This window comes from Tachyglossus aculeatus, chromosome 1 (genome assembly GCF_015852505.1).
Source record: "Tachyglossus aculeatus isolate mTacAcu1 chromosome 1, mTacAcu1.pri, whole genome shotgun sequence".
Lineage (NCBI taxonomy): Eukaryota > Metazoa > Chordata > Mammalia > Monotremata > Tachyglossidae > Tachyglossus > Tachyglossus aculeatus.
In genome coordinates, this window is record NC_052066.1 from 166,858,951 (window position 1) to 166,876,998 (window position 18,048).

Genomic DNA, 18,048 nt, shown 5'->3' on the forward strand with positions numbered 1-18,048 from the left:
GAGCAAACATAGCTCCCTCCTTTCCCCCACATTATAGGGTGACGATACCTCAGGTGACATATGATGATCTAAATGCTATATCTTTTTGAAGCAATTGGCAATCTAGTGGAAAATCTTGAAGCTGAAATTCTCACTTGAATGTCCAACCCACGTTATGTGGTGTGCACCCCATTTAACATCCTGGGAATAAAAGTACACCTACATCGGGGCTTGGGAAGAACATTTTATTGCTAAGCATATCCTTGAACCAAAAGGCAAATATTTAATAAAGAAAAGAATAAAAAGGAAAATAACATCACAATAACCCAACGAAATCCTCGAGGTTCTTTTCATAAGTTGGGGATAATGTAGAAGCCCACATACAGAATGCACATGTTCCCAAAAAACTGTCCAATAGAAACTTACACCAAAAAGAACGTAACAGATTTTGTATCCTTGAAATGAAGAGTAAAGAAAGCAGGAGATCATTTCACAAGACTCCAAGAACAGCAATCTTTTACGGACATCAAGATATAATCAACTTCATATAGGTTTGGCCATTCGAGTGATCTAAAATCGTGCTTTCGTACCTTTTTTCAAACCTGTCTTTGTATTAAAAAACAAAAAAACCCAAAAAATCCAAAACCACACACTTATATCGAAAGTAACTGGTAACTCGGGAAATTCCTTCCCATTTTCATTAGAGAAGGCTCCTCCCTTTGAGTTTGCTCTTGTTTTCGTGTGTGTGTGCGATGACATTTCTTCAAAGTCAAATATTCATGCGACTTACGAACACCAGCAAGAGTAGATATCTAAATCTAAACAGCTGATTGATTTTCATCTGTACACAAAGAAATAGTGTATTTCTGATTTTCCAGAGTCCGTATTTCACTTTGTGTTTTTTTTTTCTGTTTTTACTTTCTCGCTCCCTCTCGCTTTTTAGTACGTGATACCCACGGCCCAACCACCCACTGGTTCTTATTCTGTACATTGTTACCCCCCTTTCAAAGGAATACAGAAAAGAAACCAAACGGAAAGAAAATGAAAGAAATGAACAGGTCAATCTGAAAGCGGTATGTACAATAGGTGGCTATCTAAGAAATTACACCGGCAAAAGATGTAGTAAAATATGTAAACAAAATCTGAGCAGATCATTTTTCTTTTGACACAGGTGACTGTGACAAAACTTACTTACGCTTTCTTCACATTTAAGGTGAACCTATTGTTCTGTTGTTTTCTCTGAAAACAACACTCTCTCAATGCGTCAAGACCGTAACACATTTCTGGCCCATTCGTCCCAAACATACCGTGATAAATATATCTGTATATATATATTTATATATTATACTATTAAATTCCTTTTTGTGTCACAGCAGCTTTATTCATTTATTTATTTATCTTTAAAAAAGAGAGGGTCAAGGGAGAATTGGGCAGATGGGAGGACAGACCTATTCGTGAGTGTCAGGCTACAAAATGAAAGTTGCATATGAAAAAACATCATGTCAAAAAAACCCCAAAACACCAAAACAAAACTATTTTGTACTCATGACGTGTTTGGCTCGTGTGACCTTTTGTTGTTCTGTCACATGTGGAACTCCCATATTGTCTTTGTTTAGGTTCTTGAATGGATTGTTTGATTTTTGTTTTTTTGTCTTTTGTTTTTTTTTTGTTTTTTTTGTTTTGTTTTTTTGCATGCATCTCAATCAGTCGGCACCAGAACGGCCCCCACCCACCCTCCAAGAAAGGCTCTTGTTGAGTTAGCGAGACAAACTCTGCCCGACTCAGAAAGGCTGGCCCCGTTTCCCCTCGCCGCTGTCCGTCTGCGCCGATGCGTACGGACAATCGATTTGCACAGAGCCGAGAGCCCCGATCGGACGAGACAGGACCTGTCCGTTCCAAGAGTTCGGTCTGCAGATGCCAGGGGATCGGCTCTAGGTAACGCCGTTGATCGCACGGTTTCTATGTGTTCCGAGCAGAGCGCCTTACCGCAAACAAATCACAGATTCTAGGGACACCACAACCTGATATGTAGAGTGAACACCATGGGTAGCTTTTGAGTTACTATATGGCGACGGTCTGTTTTTGTATTATTTTTTGAGAACTATCTCTCACTCTTTCACCCTCTCTCGCTCGCTCACTCTGCGGCTCGCGTCCAGCCTCCTCTCCAAAAATAAACCCAAAAGCTGTCATATTTCTCGGATCTCACAAAGTTACAAGTATAACGGACATTTCCCGATCATTTTTTTTGTCAAATTTTTTTGTCTATTTTTGAAAAGAATGCAACTGAAAAATCATTGATACAGACAAGGGTCATGAACGTCGTTAGAGACGCTCGCTCGGAGTTGCGAGAAGCCTCCTGCCTCTCATCCAAAGTTCCGCGCAGGTGGGGGTAGGGAGGGAGGGGCACGGACACCTCGAAGTCCGCCAAGGCCTGTGGGGAGTCATGCCCCTGCCCAGGCAGACGGATGTGCTTTATGATACAGGGGGCAGAGTGTTTTTCGTTTTGTTGTTCTCTCTCCGAGCGATGACCAAAATAGAGCGGTCACGGCCAAAAGATTTGCACTTTTTTGTTTTTTTTGTTTTTGTTTAGTTTTGTTTTCCCTCAGCCGTCACTCCCGCTCTGGACAGCGTCCTAGCCGTTCCGATTTCTCCGTCGAATCTCGCGTGACCGTATTTATATATGTATATAGAAATAACTCTGTTCGCATCTCTGTCTTTACACGTAATACTCTCTGTCCTTGTTTTTCTGCTTCTTGTGGCCACCCTTGGAGCTCTGCTGCTTCTCCTTGACGAGTGTGCCGTTGCTCTGGGCGGAGTTGCTGATGTAGTTCCGCGTCTCATCCACCTGATAGGAGCCCTCGTCCCTGTTCCTGTATTTGTACATGGCGTACAGGAGGATGAGGATGCAGAGGGCGGCGGCCGCCACGATGCCGACGACCATCCCCGTCGTGCTGCTGGACTCGCGGACCACCTCTGAGGCCCCCGGGACCCGTCTGATTCCTGGCTCTGTGGGGTTTGCTGTGGGCACATTACGGAACATGGGGGAAGTGATTAGCGGGCTCTTCCGTTTTGTGCTGTCTAGCTCATAGGCAGTGGGCAACGGAAGCAAGACTATATCAGGCTGGGGTCTGAGCTCACGGTTATTCATTTTGCCGGCCGGCAGTCTGGGCGCCATCCCGGACGAGGACGATGCCGTGGAGCGCGTCAGCTCAGGGGACAAAGGTGTGGTAGGAGTCCTACCGGTTTCGGAGACTCTGTTAGGTCTAAAGTCCTTGAATTCCCACTTGGGCGCATGTGCTTTGTAGCCACCTTCGAAGACTGAAGTGGAAAGACTCTTATCTGTTACCAAGGAGAAGGTGGTGTAAAAATCTTCATCATCAGTAGGGGGCAGGTTAGAGTCAAAGGTTTCCCCTGAGCCATACCCAGATATCACCAAGCCATCATCATCATCATCATCACAACCATCGCTGCCTCGGTCCGACAAGCAAGGTAAGCCCGCCTCAGAGGTCATGGACAGGGAATCTTTGGTGGTCTCAATAATGGTGAGGAGGGGGCGGAAGGTAGGGGGGAGTGTAATGGAAGGTGCACGAGGAGCAATAGGAGGGATATCTAAAGGATCTTCTATGAGGAGAGGGAGAACTAATTCACCTCCTGGGATGGAAGAGAGAGAGAAACACATAATTAGTAGGATGCTGATCCTAGTCTGTTTTGACTCCGCGGTTGTCTGAGCAGGTGGCCCCTAAAGGTTCCCCACAGAGAACTAGCAACTTCCCTTCTACCCTCCCCCCACCCCAGTCTGGGAGGGAGACCCCCCTCCCATCGCTTGACATACCCCACCTGCACCATTGCGGGGACAGGGTGGCAGATGCTGACCCGGGGACTGGGTTTGGGAAGATACTTTCAAGCAACCATGTGGGCAGTCAATTGGACAGATCCCTCCATGTGGCAGAGGTCCGGCGTGGGTGACATCTGATGTTGGTCTGCGACCAGGATCTGGGGGCCCGTTGGTGATTCTTAAGAGAGGTGTTGAGAGACGATGTGGTTCAGGGTGAGCCGTCATGGGCTTTTTCACTCTCTGGTTCCCTCGGCCCATTCCTAGGAGCTTGTCGATTCCATCCAGGCCTTCCGGCCCGTGGGCAGGAGCAATTCAACTCAAAAGGATGGCAGAGGTGATAGGGCTTGGTGGGAGGGGAGTCAGTTTTGGGGAGATCAGAAACCCCTCTAGCAGGTCGTTCATGTCTTGGGCTACCACATTTCCATGGCCCCATATTCTATGAGGAGGTTGGCTAGGTGTCCGGATGAGAATCTGGCTGAAGTCTGGGACTCTTAGTAAATTGGAGGGCTGATTAGAACAGTGCTTGGCACATAGTAAACACTTAACAAATATCATCATTATTAGTAGAGCTCAATGGGGCATCTGAGAGGCCCATTTTAGCTTGGGAAGCTGTTCTCAACCCTTAAGGCTTGGTTAGAGGTTGATTATTGTACCTTGAGGGCCGTAAAACTGGTCAGGAGCCCTTTCCCAGCAGGAAAGGCAGTGAGTTTTAACTTTAATGGCACTCCTAAGAGCTGTGGTAAAGGCTTGGGTGGTCATGGATTAGGGCACTGTCGAAGGTGAGGGTCCATTCAACTGTTAGGTCTTGGTTGGTCCACCCTCTGGAGTGGTGCAAGGAGTTAGTTTGAATGGGTAGGGAATGTCAGTTTGGCTGGCCTTCCTACTCTTGCTCACAAAAACTGTGGAGGCCAGCACGGGGGAGGTTTCTACTGGGCCTGAGAGAGGGTATCTTGTCTGAGTGAATATGCCCTGGCAAGGGCTACTAGAGGAGGCTGTGGAGGTTCAGTTGGTGGGGAATCTTGCAGAAGGGGCTAGACTGTCACCTGTCCTTGGTGGCTGGGCAATTCCTTGGGGATTGAGCTGTACAAACTCTTGGGACCCTTTTGTCTGGGATTGAAGGCACCTGAACGGAGCCTCCTCATGACCCAAGTTTAGTAAAAGCAGACATTATCTTCCCTTTGGAAATCTCAGGGTATCACCAAAAGCACAGTTTCTCATTTGAGTCCGTCATTTCCCTGTTGTCATCCGTGTCTGTTTTTTTTTTTCCTCTACCCTTCTCTGCTCCCAAAAGGAAAGGTTTGTGCATTTGGAACAGATGGGTACAACCAAGGAATGTGAGATTATGTTCTCTGGATTTGGGTGGTGCAGGAACTATTAGCCAAGGCCTGGTTGCATGTTAAGTGAAGCTTTGGCACTGAGTGAGTTTCACAACCACTGGAGCACTGGTCCTTGGGAAAGGTCAGGTAGAATAGGCTGACCAGTTTCCGTATGACTCAATCACAGTGTGGATGATATGTCAGAGCAGTCTATCTGGGTCTGTCTCTTGGTTCGAGTCAGGGAATGCCTGACAATTGGAACTGATGATTGGTGACACAAGGAACGTGCTCTGTTTTTGTCAAAATTCCCTAGATGGCAGACTGAGAGAAACTATTAGCTAGAATCAAATCATTAATGAGATGGTCCTTAAAAAACACCTCTACTCTTCAGAAGGTGAAGATGGAGGGACAATAGCTTCCCTATCCTCTAGAGAAGCAGTGTGGATTACAGCCAAAAACATGGGCTTGGGAGTCACAGGATGTGGGTTCTAATCCCGGCTCTGCCACTTACCTGCTGTGTGACCTTAGGCAAGTCACTTCACTTCTCTGTGCCTCCGTTCCCTCATCTATAAAATGGGGAGTGAGACTGTGAGCCCCATGTGGGACAACTTGATTACCTTGTTTCTACCCCAGCTCTTAGAACAGTGCTTGGCACATAGTAAGCGCTTAATAAATACCATCATTATTATTATTGTTAGAGAACTGATGCAAGCAGAGGTAAGGAATGCGACTGCCCATGACATAGTCTGTATCACAAGCTCCTCAAGGACAGGGACTAAAAGCAGCATGACCTAGTGGCAAGAGCACGGGCTTGGAGTCAGGGGTCATGGGTTCTAGTTCTGCCTCTGCCACTTGTCTGCTGTGTGACCTGGGGCAAGTCACTTAACTTCTCTGTGCCTCAGTTACCTCATTTGTAAAATGAGTATTGAGACTGTGAGCCTGTGACCTGATCACCTTGTATCTACCCCAGTGCCTAGAACAGTGCTTGGTAATAATAAGTGTTTAACAAATACCATAATTTATTATGTTACCATTGTCCCTTAGGGGATACCCCTGAGGTCCCAGGTATCCGGGAGATTCTGAGAAGTGATGGAAACTTCAGCCTAGAGTGGTTTCGGCGGAGGCATGGTGACTAGAGCAGAAAATGTGAGTGAATAGGCTACCTCTTACCTTCCTATTGCCGGATGGACTACTATTCCTTCTCTAGAAAAGGAACTATAAAGGAGTAATTACTGCTAAAGGAGCATAAACCCAGAAATCCTAACAGAACCCAGGTAGGCACCTGAAATCCTTGATCTGGAGAGTTGCCTTGGTGTTTGTGATGCTTCTGAAAACTCAACTTGCCTTTCTTCTGTGGATATTTCCATTGAAGTCTTGACCCATACATAGTAGTGTGCGGCAGATGGGATCACCCGATTTGAGGTGCCTAAAGCACATATCCTACTGTGAGCACACAGGTACTATGGGACAGCTTTGCAGACTCAAAGGGTGTCTTGATTCCGATACCTGAGATCGTAGCCCAGTGGCATTGGGTGATGGGGCAGTCGTCAGTCTCTGAACTCCATCATGGTTGCTTGAGAGTATCTTTGTGACCAAATGGGAGCACGAACATTTTTTTGTTTTCCATTTCTTTGCAAAGTGGGAGATAAGAGGAAGTGCTTCCGTAGGAGTAGTGGAGGCACCTCCAACTGGTTTGGTGACTCCTTCGTACCAAAAGGGTCCCCCACAGATGGACTCCAACTCCAGTACCCTCTGTGAAACAGAGCTTGGTCTCAGAGGCTGGGGTAGGAGATGGGTACTGCCCAGAGTGAGGAAACAGCTCACTGAAATGACCTTTCCCTTCCACTCCCTCCCCAACTCCCTCCCAGCTCCCAGAGTTTAATTCACATAATTGTCAGCAAATGGTATGAACCTGCCCGCAAATGTAAACAGATCCAAAATGAAATAAAAAAAGTAGTCTTTAAAACAAGCAGATAATAATGAAACTGAGGAATGAAGTCTGCCTTTTTTTTTTAAACCAAACAAAATACATAGACTAGAAAATAAACTACAGCTGAAATGATGAGCTCGGGAAGGAGAGAAAAGACCAACGTCACCAATTCACTTTACGAAAAGAAACGAAATGGAAAGTAAAAAATCAATGGGAAAAAACAATTGAGTAAAAAAAAGTGAAGTCGAAACATTGTCCAAATTAATGCTAAAAAAATCTGAAAAAAGCATACCACATTGATTTCTTTTTTCTTTTTTTTGTTGTTAACTTACATCAACAAATTGCCCGCATGTTTTTTGGCATGAAAGAAAAATTTACAAAAGAAAGTTGTGTAAGAATGTTCTTGGACAAATAGAATTGCCACATTCTTGGAACTTGCTTTTTTTGTTGTCATTTCTTAAAAACTTTTTAGCAAAACGTTTAGTTTTTGAAAGAATTATTTACGACAAAGGTGATAACAGGGAGGCCACAACACAAACATCCACACCACAGAACATGAACAGAAAAAATATCTGCACTTTACAGTGTTACTTTGGGGGTCTTGGGGTGTCAGTTTTTCATCTGAACCTTTCAGGTTGCCGTGATATAGAAAAAAACCTGTACGTTTGGTCATTTTTAAATCTTAAAAAAAAAATCTATCCATCTAATGGTTCGAATGGTACTTGTATTTGTTTGGGTTTTTTTTTTTTTTTGCATTTTTAGGTATTTGGCTAGGTATTTGAAACAGTTTCTTAAATTTGGGGATGGAATTAATTTAAGGGATGGATGACAGCACATAGGTTTTTCACAATGCTGAAGAAAGGAAGGGATTATGGGAGGAAAAGATGCCTAAAGGGGAGGGGCATATCTATGAGTGTACTACACAGGAGATGAAGATGATGGGAGTAAATGTGTAAGTCAGTTGCCATGTCCATGTAAGGGCGGTACGAAGTGATCTAGCTGCATTAGAGCTTCTGGCTGTAAGGAAGGGATGGGCAATATACAAAAACAAATGAGCATATGCATGCCCATCTACAAAAAGAAAGAACAGAACTCTAACACTGACAAGTCTCACAAACCCTAAGTTGCAACTTGTTTGACATGCAAGTTACTAAAAAAGATAAATTACGATTTCATTCAAGTTCTCAAAATTATAAAAACAGTTCAACTCTCTGCTACTACAACAGACAAATTACATAAAATAATAATCTAATGCTAACGATCAAAGTATTAAACAAACAACAAAATTGGTCTTAAGCATTAGGAGCAAAGTAGAACGACTTCACCTGCGGCCCCTCACACCCAGTCTCACCTATGCTCTTGGGGGTGTTCCCCAAATTCTTACCAGTGCTGGGAGGGGACATGGGGCAGGGCATGGGGCCAGAGGTTCTGAAAGTCCCCTCTCCTCCCCTCCACCCTCTGTGTTGCCGACAGAGTTTCTGGGTGAGATTGTGATGACTGGGTACTGTGATCCCCAGGGTAGGGACGTGGGAATCCCGCAGCTAGAAGTCGTTCCACATCATTCAAAGGGGAGGATAATTATTGCAGAAAACAATTCATAGCTTTTTTTTTGAAAACTGAGATGAAATCAAGTATAAAGACTGAGCAATCAAACATTTGTTTATATGTGTATGTATGGGTGTATATATACATATGTATGTATATATACATACACACACATTAATATACACACTACAGAAAGCACTTAGTTCCCAAAAGGGAAGGAGAGAAAAAGAACCATTTTATAAAGAAAGCAGTCCACACACAATAATGGATGAACAATCAGACCTGTACACCAGAGGGGATCATCCAGAGCAGTTGAGAGACACCATCACTTTGACTTTTTGGGATCAATTATTCCTCCCCCCAGCCCCCCTTATTTTTTGGTGCTCCACTCCAAAACGTGTCTTGCCTTTTTACAATTGAATTTTTTCCAGGTTGAAAAAATGACTCCCTTGCCTTACCTCCTTCCCCTCCCCACAGCACCTGTATATATGTATATATGTTTGTATGTATTTATTACTCTATTTTATTTGTACATATTTATTCTAATTATTTTATTTTGTTAATATGCTTTGTTTTGTTCTCTGTCTCCCCCTATTAGACTGTGAGCCCACTGTTGGGTAGGGACCGTCTCTATATGTTGCCAACTTGTACTTCCCAAGCACTTAGTACAGTGCTCTGCACACAGTAAGTGCTCAATAAATACGATTGAATGAATGAATGAAAAAGGGGCATGTGGTCTGGATATATGTCAAAAAGGGCCTATGAGCAAGTGGGAAACTGCCAAAACTGATGAACGGGTCATTGTATTTTACCTTGGGTTGTTGGATGATAATGGATATAATACATGATTTTTTAGTGGGAGCAGTGAGGTGGGGCAGGCTAGTAAGGCAAAATGGAGGGTGGGAGTGAGCGGTGTGATGTCTTGGGCCCACTGTGGGCAACGAGATTCCAGAGGTCTGGTTTAGACTAGGGCAAGAGGTCTAATAATGAGTAATTTGGGGATTTAAATGCTTGCTAAGTGCCATGCATGTTCTTGGGGTTGATACAAGATAATCAAACCAGGCTGGAATCAGCTGGGAGCGGATCTGCTGTCAGCAGGATTGAACTTGGGTCTCCCTGCAGCCCCAAGTGAAATCTGGCTCTGGATCCAGTAGTGGTCCGCTTTGAGGCCACTGTGCCTGGCAAGCCACAGATGATTGGGTAGGGTAGGGATGAGTGGGTTGGTTTTTTTTTTTCTTTTTTTTTCAGTGGTATTTAAGTGCTTACTATGTGCCCGGTACTATACTAAGCACTGGGATAGATACAAGTCAAGCCACTTAACGTCTCTGTGTCTCAGTTACCTCACTTGTAAAATGGAAATGAAGACTTAATTATCTTGGATAATAAAGTGAACAAAGTCCACAACCCACATGGGGCTCACAGTCTTAATCACAACCGAGGCACAGAGAAGAAAAGTGAATTACCCAAGGTCAACAGCAGCATGGCTTAGTGGAAAGAGCATTGGTATTGGGAGTCAGAGGACATGGGTTTTAATCCCGCCTCTGCCACTTGTCTGCTGTGTGACCTTGGGCAAGTCATTTAACTTCTCTGTTCCTCAGTTCTCTCATCTGTAAAATGGGGATTGAGATTGTGAGCCCCATGTGGGACAACCTGATCACCTTGTATCTACCCCAGTGCTTAGAACAGTGCTTGGCACATAGTAAGTGCTTAACAAATACCATAATTATTATTATAATAATATAGCAGATAAGTGGCAGAACCGATATTAGAACCCAAGTCCTTCTGACTCTAAAGCCCGTTCTCTATCCAGTAGGCCATGGTGCGTTAGCCCGTTGTTGGATAGGGATTGTCTCTATCTGTTACCAAATTGTACTTTCCAAGAGCTTAGTAATGCTCTGCACACAGTAAGCATTCAATAAATATGATTGAATGAATGAATGAATGACCCCAAGTTTGTGGTCCAGTGGATGTTGTTATCTGGGGTGGCTGGTGTATGTGAACTGCTTCTCTTGTTCTCGGGCTGGTCTGACTGGACTGCAGGGACAGTGTGGACAGACTGGAGGAGTGGCGAGCAGCAGCTAGTGGGGCTGAAGTGGTAGGGAGGGAGTTGGCATCCAGGTGGGTGTAATGAGCTCTAGAGCTTGGCTCTGGTGTAATCTTTTTGTGGACAGGGAATGTATCTGCTTAGTGTTGCATTGTACTCTCCCCAGTGCTTAGTACAGTGCTCTACACACAGTAAGCACTCAATAAATGCAGTTGAAAGAATGAATGAGACCACCTCATCTACCTGGAGCAATGGCTACTGAGGTTAGAACAAGATATGATGAGGTTTCACCCTTGTGGATTCAGTCCAGAAAATCATCTTGGTGCATTTAGATATCAGGTGTCCATTGGGTTTTGTTAAAACCAGAGGGACAAAAAGATAAGAGTGGTTTTAAAGGTAGGAGGGTCGCTTTAGAGCACCATGTTGATGGATTGGGTGGGGGAATATATAGATTTTATTTTTTTTCACCATGAGGGGCTGTTAATGTTTAAATTTAGGCAAAACAAGAAAATACAGGCCACTGACCATCATGATGATTATACTGGAAAGTGTCCTCACCTGCTCAAGACAGCTGAAGCATTGGGGAGGAGAGACGGGTGGAAGGGGGTAAGGGGAAGGATCCCAGCTGCAGCAAGAAGTGGGAGAGCAAACTCTCTCCTGCTCATGATACACCCAGAGAAGAGGTCTGGAAAATGATACGAGAGGACTGGAATTGGTGGCCACATTCACTTTCCCTGGTGCTGGAACTCCAGGCAGTGTGAGCATGTCGGAGGTTGAACTGGAAACTGGGGAAGCCCAAGTAGGCACAACCTTGTTGTGGGGTGGGAGTGTCAAACCCTCAAGAGCCCCCAACCCCAAGGACTGACAGTTTTCTTAAGGGCTCGCCTAGAGGATGATTGTCTGGAGAGAGTGAACTGGATTGATATGGACAATAGACATCTGTGGTTCCCCATGTACTGCTCTGTTTTTCCAAATGGAAAATAAAAACATAGTCTGAACCCTTAAGGAATGGCCTCTCACAGGTCTGGCACACCCAGGTGTTCAGTTTCCAGTTTAAAGAAGATAGCTGTTGCTCTGGAGATTTCACAAAGGGACAGCTTCTGCTAATAGAGCATACAAGAAAAAACTGGTTGGGAGAAAATTGTTGCCACGTATAGGACTTTGGTCCCACCCCCTCTGGTCACCAAATCTCTGGCAAGCCAGTGCCCATGTTGATCTGCTGCTGGGGTTACGAGTTAATACTGAAGGGTTTCAGTAAAAAGGATGTGGTTGTGGTTTGTTTTTTGTATGTTTGTTTTCTGCCATACCTCAGTTAATCCCTGAGGCAGGATCATGCACTGAGCCACGTCATCCTAACAACCAGACTGATCTCAGCATCAGCTGCAGGGGAGATGATCCTGTCCTCCCCTCAACCTCCCACCCCACAAGGGGACCCCGTGTATATCCGGTAGTCTTGTTACATCTCCAGCACCATGGAGGAACCATGCTCACTCCCGTGGAAGCGACAGTCCAATGCTGTCACTGAAAGGCAAGCCACAAGGACATGTTCCTTTAATACTTTCCTTCCGACCCTCTGATGTGGATCCTGAGCCCTACCTTTCTCCCTATCTTTGATTTCCACCACTCTGCTTGGAAAGCCCAGTTCCAATAACTGATCCCACCTTCCCTTCCTGTCCTGTTCCCACTATTGGTAGAGATGGTTGTCACCACACAAACAGCACCATCAGGGAGGTTTTTATGGACTCTGGATCCAGGTTTCTACTGGCAGCGGCCCTTTGTGACCCACCATATAGATATTGCAGTACAGTGGCGTGTGATGGAGTTGCCAGCCCTTTCTTTTCTTAAAGGGTGTGGTGTGCTATAGGAACAGAAGCTCTCCAAAAGTTAACCTCACAGAGAAGGCAGTTAAAGGTATTGAGCGACGCCTGTCGATTGGAGGGTAGATGTGTCTGAAAAACTTAACTGTAAATGTGGGACTTTTCTAGAATATAACCTCAGGACTAGAAGAAAATATTTTAAGTGTTTGGTTTGAGCTCAAGTGAATCCCGAATGTAATAGCCTTCTTGACTTGAGATGTGGATTTGTAGGCTCATGGGCCTCTGTGTCTCAGTATGTCTCTGTCTCTGACTGACACTCTCTCTATCTTCCTTCCTCTTTACGTGGAACATAGCTGATGCCTGCAGCCATCTGTGCCGGAGGGGAAGAGCAGAATGGACTGAGGAGAGGCCATTAGGAAGGAGTGCGATTCAATGAAGAGATGGCAGAAATTCTGATTAGCTGGTGAGATGATTGGATTAATTGATTAATTGGTTTCAGCTGTGATTGGTTTCAGCGGTGATTAATTCACAGCTTAAAGTTTAAATTCACTTTAAGTTTATCCTTTCCTGCCTTAACTATTTTTGCTCCCTTATTGACACCCATCCCCATCATCCCTGTCAGATGTTCTGTACATTTAACTCCCTTCTCAGGTCCCCTGCTCCTCCCCCTCCTCCATCCCTCACCCCCGGTGATCTGGCCTTCTACTTCATTAGTAAAATTAACTCCATCAGGTCTGAGCTCCCCAAAGTCACCACTCCCCTTTCTCCATCCCCCCTGCTCTCAACCCTCTCCGCTACTCTCTCGTCCTTCCCAGCAGTATCTTCAGATGAGATCTCCTTCCTCCTCTCAAGTGCTACTCCATCCACCTATGCTTCAGACCCCATTCCCTCTCATCTTATGAAAACTCTCACCCCTTCCCTCCTCCCCTCCTTAACTTCCACCTTCAACCGCTCATTCTCCACTGGTTTCTTCCCCTGTGCCTTTAAACATGTCCGTGTCTCCCCCATCCTAAAAAAACCCTGTCTTGACCCCCACCTCCCCTTCTAGTTATCGCCATATCTCCCTCCTATCCTTCCTTTCCAAACTCCTAGAACGAGTCATCTACACCCGCTGCCTCGAATTCCTCAAGGCCAACTGTCTCCTTGACCCCCTCCAATCTGGCTTCCGTCCCCTACACTCCACCAAAACTGCCCTCTCAAAGGTCACCAATGACCTCCTTCTTGCCAAATCCAATGGCTACTACTCATAGGCTACTATATCCTAATCCTCCTCAACCTCTCAGCTGCCTTCCACACTGTGGACCACCCCCTTCTCAACACGCTGTCCAACCTTGGCTTCACAGACTCCGTCCTCTCCTGGTTCTCCTCTTATATCTCCAGCTGTTCATTCTCAGTCTCCTTTGCAGGCTCCTCCTCCCCGTCTCATCCCCTTACTGTAGGGGTTCCTCAAGGGTCAGTTCTTGCTCCCCTTCTGTTCTCTCTCTACACTCACTCCCTTGGTGACCTCATTCACTCCCATGGCTTCAACTATCATATCTACGCTGATGACACCCAAATCTACATCCCTGCCCCTGTTCTCTCTCCCTCCCTTCAGGTTTGTGTCTCCTTCTGCCTTCAGGACATCTCCATCTGGATGTCTGCCCACCATCTAAAACTCAGTATGTCCAAGACTGAACTCCTTATCTTCCCTCCCAAACCCTGCCCTCTCCCTGAATTTCCTGTCACTGTAAACGGCAATACCCTCCTCCCCGTCTCACAAGCCCACAACCTTGGTCTCATACTCGACTCTGCTCTCTCGTTCACCCCTCACATCCAGTCAGTCACCAAAACCTGCCGGTCTCACCTCCACAACATCGCTAAGATCCGCCCTTTCCTCTCCATCCAAACTGCTAACTTGCTGGTTCAATCTCTCATCTTATCCTCCTGGATTACCTCATCAGCCTCCTCTCTGACCTCCCATACTCCTGTCTCTCCCCATCTCAGTCTATACTTAAATCCCCTTCTAGTTAGCACCCTATCTCTCTCCTACCATTCCTTTCAAAACTCCTAGAATGAGTCATCTACACCCGCTGCCTCGAATTCCTCAAGGCCAACTCTCTCCTTGACCCCCTCCAATCTGGCTTCCATCCCCTACACTCCACTAAAACTGCACTCTCAAAGGTCACCAATGACCTCCTTCTTGCCAAATCCAATGGCTCCTACTCTATACTAATCCTCTTCGACCTCTCAGCTGCTTTCGACACTGTGGACCACCTTCTCCTCAACACGCTATCCAATGTTGGCTTCACTGACTCCATCCTTTCCTGGTTCTCCTCTTATATTTCTGGCCATTCATTCTCAGTCTCCTTTGCGGGGTCCTCCTCCCCCTCCCATCCCCTTACTGTAGGGGTTCCTCAAGGGTCAGTTCTTGCTCCCCTTCTGTTCTCTATCTACACTCACTCCCTTGGTGAACTCATTCGCTCCCATGGCTTCTATTATCATCTCTATGCTGTTGACACCCAAATCTACATCCCTGCCCCTGTTCTCTCTCCCTCCCTTCAGGCTTGTGTCGCCTCCTGCCTTCAGGACATCTCCATCTGGATGTCTGTCCACCATCTAAAACTCAATATGTCCAAGACTGAACTCCTTATCTTCCCTCCCAAACCCTGCCCTCTCCATGACTTCCCTGTCACTGTAGACGGCACTACCCTCTTCCCTGTCTCACAACCCCACAACCTTGGTGTCATCCTCGACTCTGCTCTCTCGTTCACCTCTCACATCGAATCCGTCACCAAAACCTGCCAGTCTCACCTCCACAACTTCACCAAGATCCACCGTTTCCTCTCCATCCAAACCGCTACCTTGCTGGTTCAATCTCTCATCCTATCCCGACTGGATTACTGCATCAGCCTCCTCTCTGATCTCCCATCCTCCTGTCTCTCCCCACTTTAGTCTATACTTCACGCTGCTGCCCGGATCATCTTTGTGCAGAAATGCTCGGGGCATGTTACTCCCCTCCTCAAAAATCTCCAGTGGCTGCCTGTCAACCTATGCATCAAGCAAAAACTCCTCACTCTCAGCTTCAAGGCTCTCCATCACCTTGGCCCCTCCTACCTCACCTCCCTTCTCTCTTTCTACAGCCCAGAGAGCACACTCTGCTCCTCTGCCGCTAACCTCCTCACTGAGTGAGCCCCTTTTTTCCTCTCCTCTTCCCCATCCCCCCCCCGCCCTACCTCCTTCCCCTCCCCACAGCACCTGTATATATGTTTGCACAGATTTATCACTCTATTTTACTTGTACATATTTACTATTCTATTTATTTTGTTATGATGTACATTTAGCTTTAATTCTATTTTTTCTGACGACTTGACACCTGTCTACATGTTTTGTTTTGTTGTCTGTCTCCCCCTTCTAGACTGTGAGCCCGTTGTGGGGTAGGGACTGTCTCTGTATGTTGCTGACTTGTACTTCCCAAGGGCCGAGTACAGTGCTCTGCACACAGTAAGTGCTCAATAAATACAATGGAATGAATTTGTTTGTTGTGATTAATTGGTTTCACCTGTGATTAATTGGTTTCTGCAATGACTACTTAATGGGTGTCAGCTGTGATTGATTAATTGGCCTCAGCTGTGATTGATTAGTTTCAGCTGTGATTAATTGGTTTCAGCTGTGATTGATTTTTAATTGATTTCAGCTGATTCTTAATTGGTTTCACCTGTGACTGATTAATTGGTTTCAGCTGTGGTGAACTGATTGATTTCAGCTGATTACTTGATTAATTGGTGTCAGCTGTGACTTAGTAATTGATTTCAGCTGTTATTGATTGATTCCAGCTGTGACTGATTAATTGGTTTCAGGGGTGATTAATTAGTATTAGCTGTGATTAATTGATTTCAGCTGATTTTTATTGATTGATTCATTGATTTCAGCTGTGATAAATTGATTTCATTTGTGATTAATTGGTTGATTGCTTTCAGCTGTGATTAATGATTCATTGATTTCAGCTGATTAATTGGTTTCAGCTGTGATTGAGTAATTGATTTCAGCTGTGGTTAGTTTCAGCTGTGATGAATCAATTGGTTTCAGCTGTGATTGATTAGTTAATTGGTTTCAGCTGTGACTAATGAATTGACTAATTGCTTTCACTTATGATCGATCAATTGGTATCAGCTATAATTAATTGATTCATTAATTGATTTCAGCTGTGATTAATTGGTTGATTGATTTCAGCTGTGACTAATTGGTTTCAGCTGTGATTAATTGGTTTCAGCTGTGACATTAATTGGTTTCAGCTGTAATGGATTGATTAATTGGTTTCAGCTGTGATGACCTGGTTTCAGCTGATTACTTGATTAATTGGTTTCAGCTGTGAGGATTAACTGGTTTCAGCTGTGATGAACTGATTGATTTCAGCTGATTACTTTAATTGGTTTCAGCTGTGACTGAGTGATTAATTGGTTTCAGCTGTGATGATTACTTGATTTTAATTGGTTTCAGCTGTGACTGATTTCAGCTGATTATTAATTGGTTTCAGCTGTGATTAATTGATTAATTGGTTTCAGCTGTGATGAATTGATTGATTTCAGCTGATTACTTGATTAATTGGTTTCAGCTGATAGATTGATTAATTGTTTTCAGCTGTGATTACTTGATTAATTGGTTTCAGCTGTGATGGATTGAGTAATTGGTTTCAGCTGTGCTTGATTAATTGGTTTGAGCTGTGACTGATTGATTAATTGGTTTCAGCTGTGATGAATTGAGTGACTAATTGATTAATTGGTTTCAGCTGTGACTAATTGATTAATTGGTTTCAGCTGTGATGATTACTTGATTTGATTGGTTTCAGCTGTGATGAATTGATTGATTTCAGCTGATTACTTGATTAATTGGTTTCAGCTGTGACTAATTGATTAATTAGTTTCAGCTGTGATGAATTGGTTTCAGCTGTGATGGATTGATTGATTGGTTTCAGCTGTGATGATTACTTGATTTAATTGGTTTCAGCTGTGACTGATTGGTTTCAGCTGTGATGAATTGATTGATTTCAGCTGATTACTTGATTAATTGGGTTCAGCTGTGAGGATTAATTGGTTTCAGCTGTGCTTGATTAATTGGTTTCAGCTGTGACATTGATTAACTGGGTTCAGCTGTGATGAATTGATTGATTTCAGCTGATTAATTGGTTTCAGCTGTGATGATTACTTGATTTAATTGGTTTCAGCTGTGACTGATTGGCTTCAGCTGTGATGGATTGATTTCAGCTGATTACTTGATTAATTGGTTTCTGCTGTGATTGATTGGTTTCAGCTGTGATGATTGATTTCAGCTTACTTGATAAATTGGTTTCAACTGTGACGGATTGATTGGTTTCAGCTGTGATTGATTTCAGCTGATTACTTGATTAATTGGTTTCAGCTGTGATGATTGATTTCAGCTGATTACTTGGTTTCAGCTGTGACTGATTAATTGGTTTCAGCTGTGACGATTACTTGATTAATTGGTTTCAGCTGTGATGAATTGATTGATTTCAGCTGATTAGTTAATTGGTTTCAGCTGTGACAGATTGATTAATTGGTTTCAGCTGTGATGAATTGATTGATTTC

The 18,048-nt window shown here is 44.5% G+C and overlaps 1 protein-coding gene across 1 annotated transcript in view; it reads right to left on the reverse strand.

Moving 5' to 3' along the window:
- Positions 1 to 209: 209 nt before the first annotated feature.
- NRXN3 (neurexin 3) overlaps positions 210 to 18,048 on the reverse strand; it is a 1,831,517-nt gene continuing 1,813,678 nt past the window's right edge. Inside the window, 1 exon segment of the mRNA XM_038743538.1 lies at positions 210 to 3,630. Coding sequence (XP_038599466.1) covers positions 2,696 to 3,630 — 935 coding nt within the window. The 3' untranslated portion in view covers positions 210 to 2,695.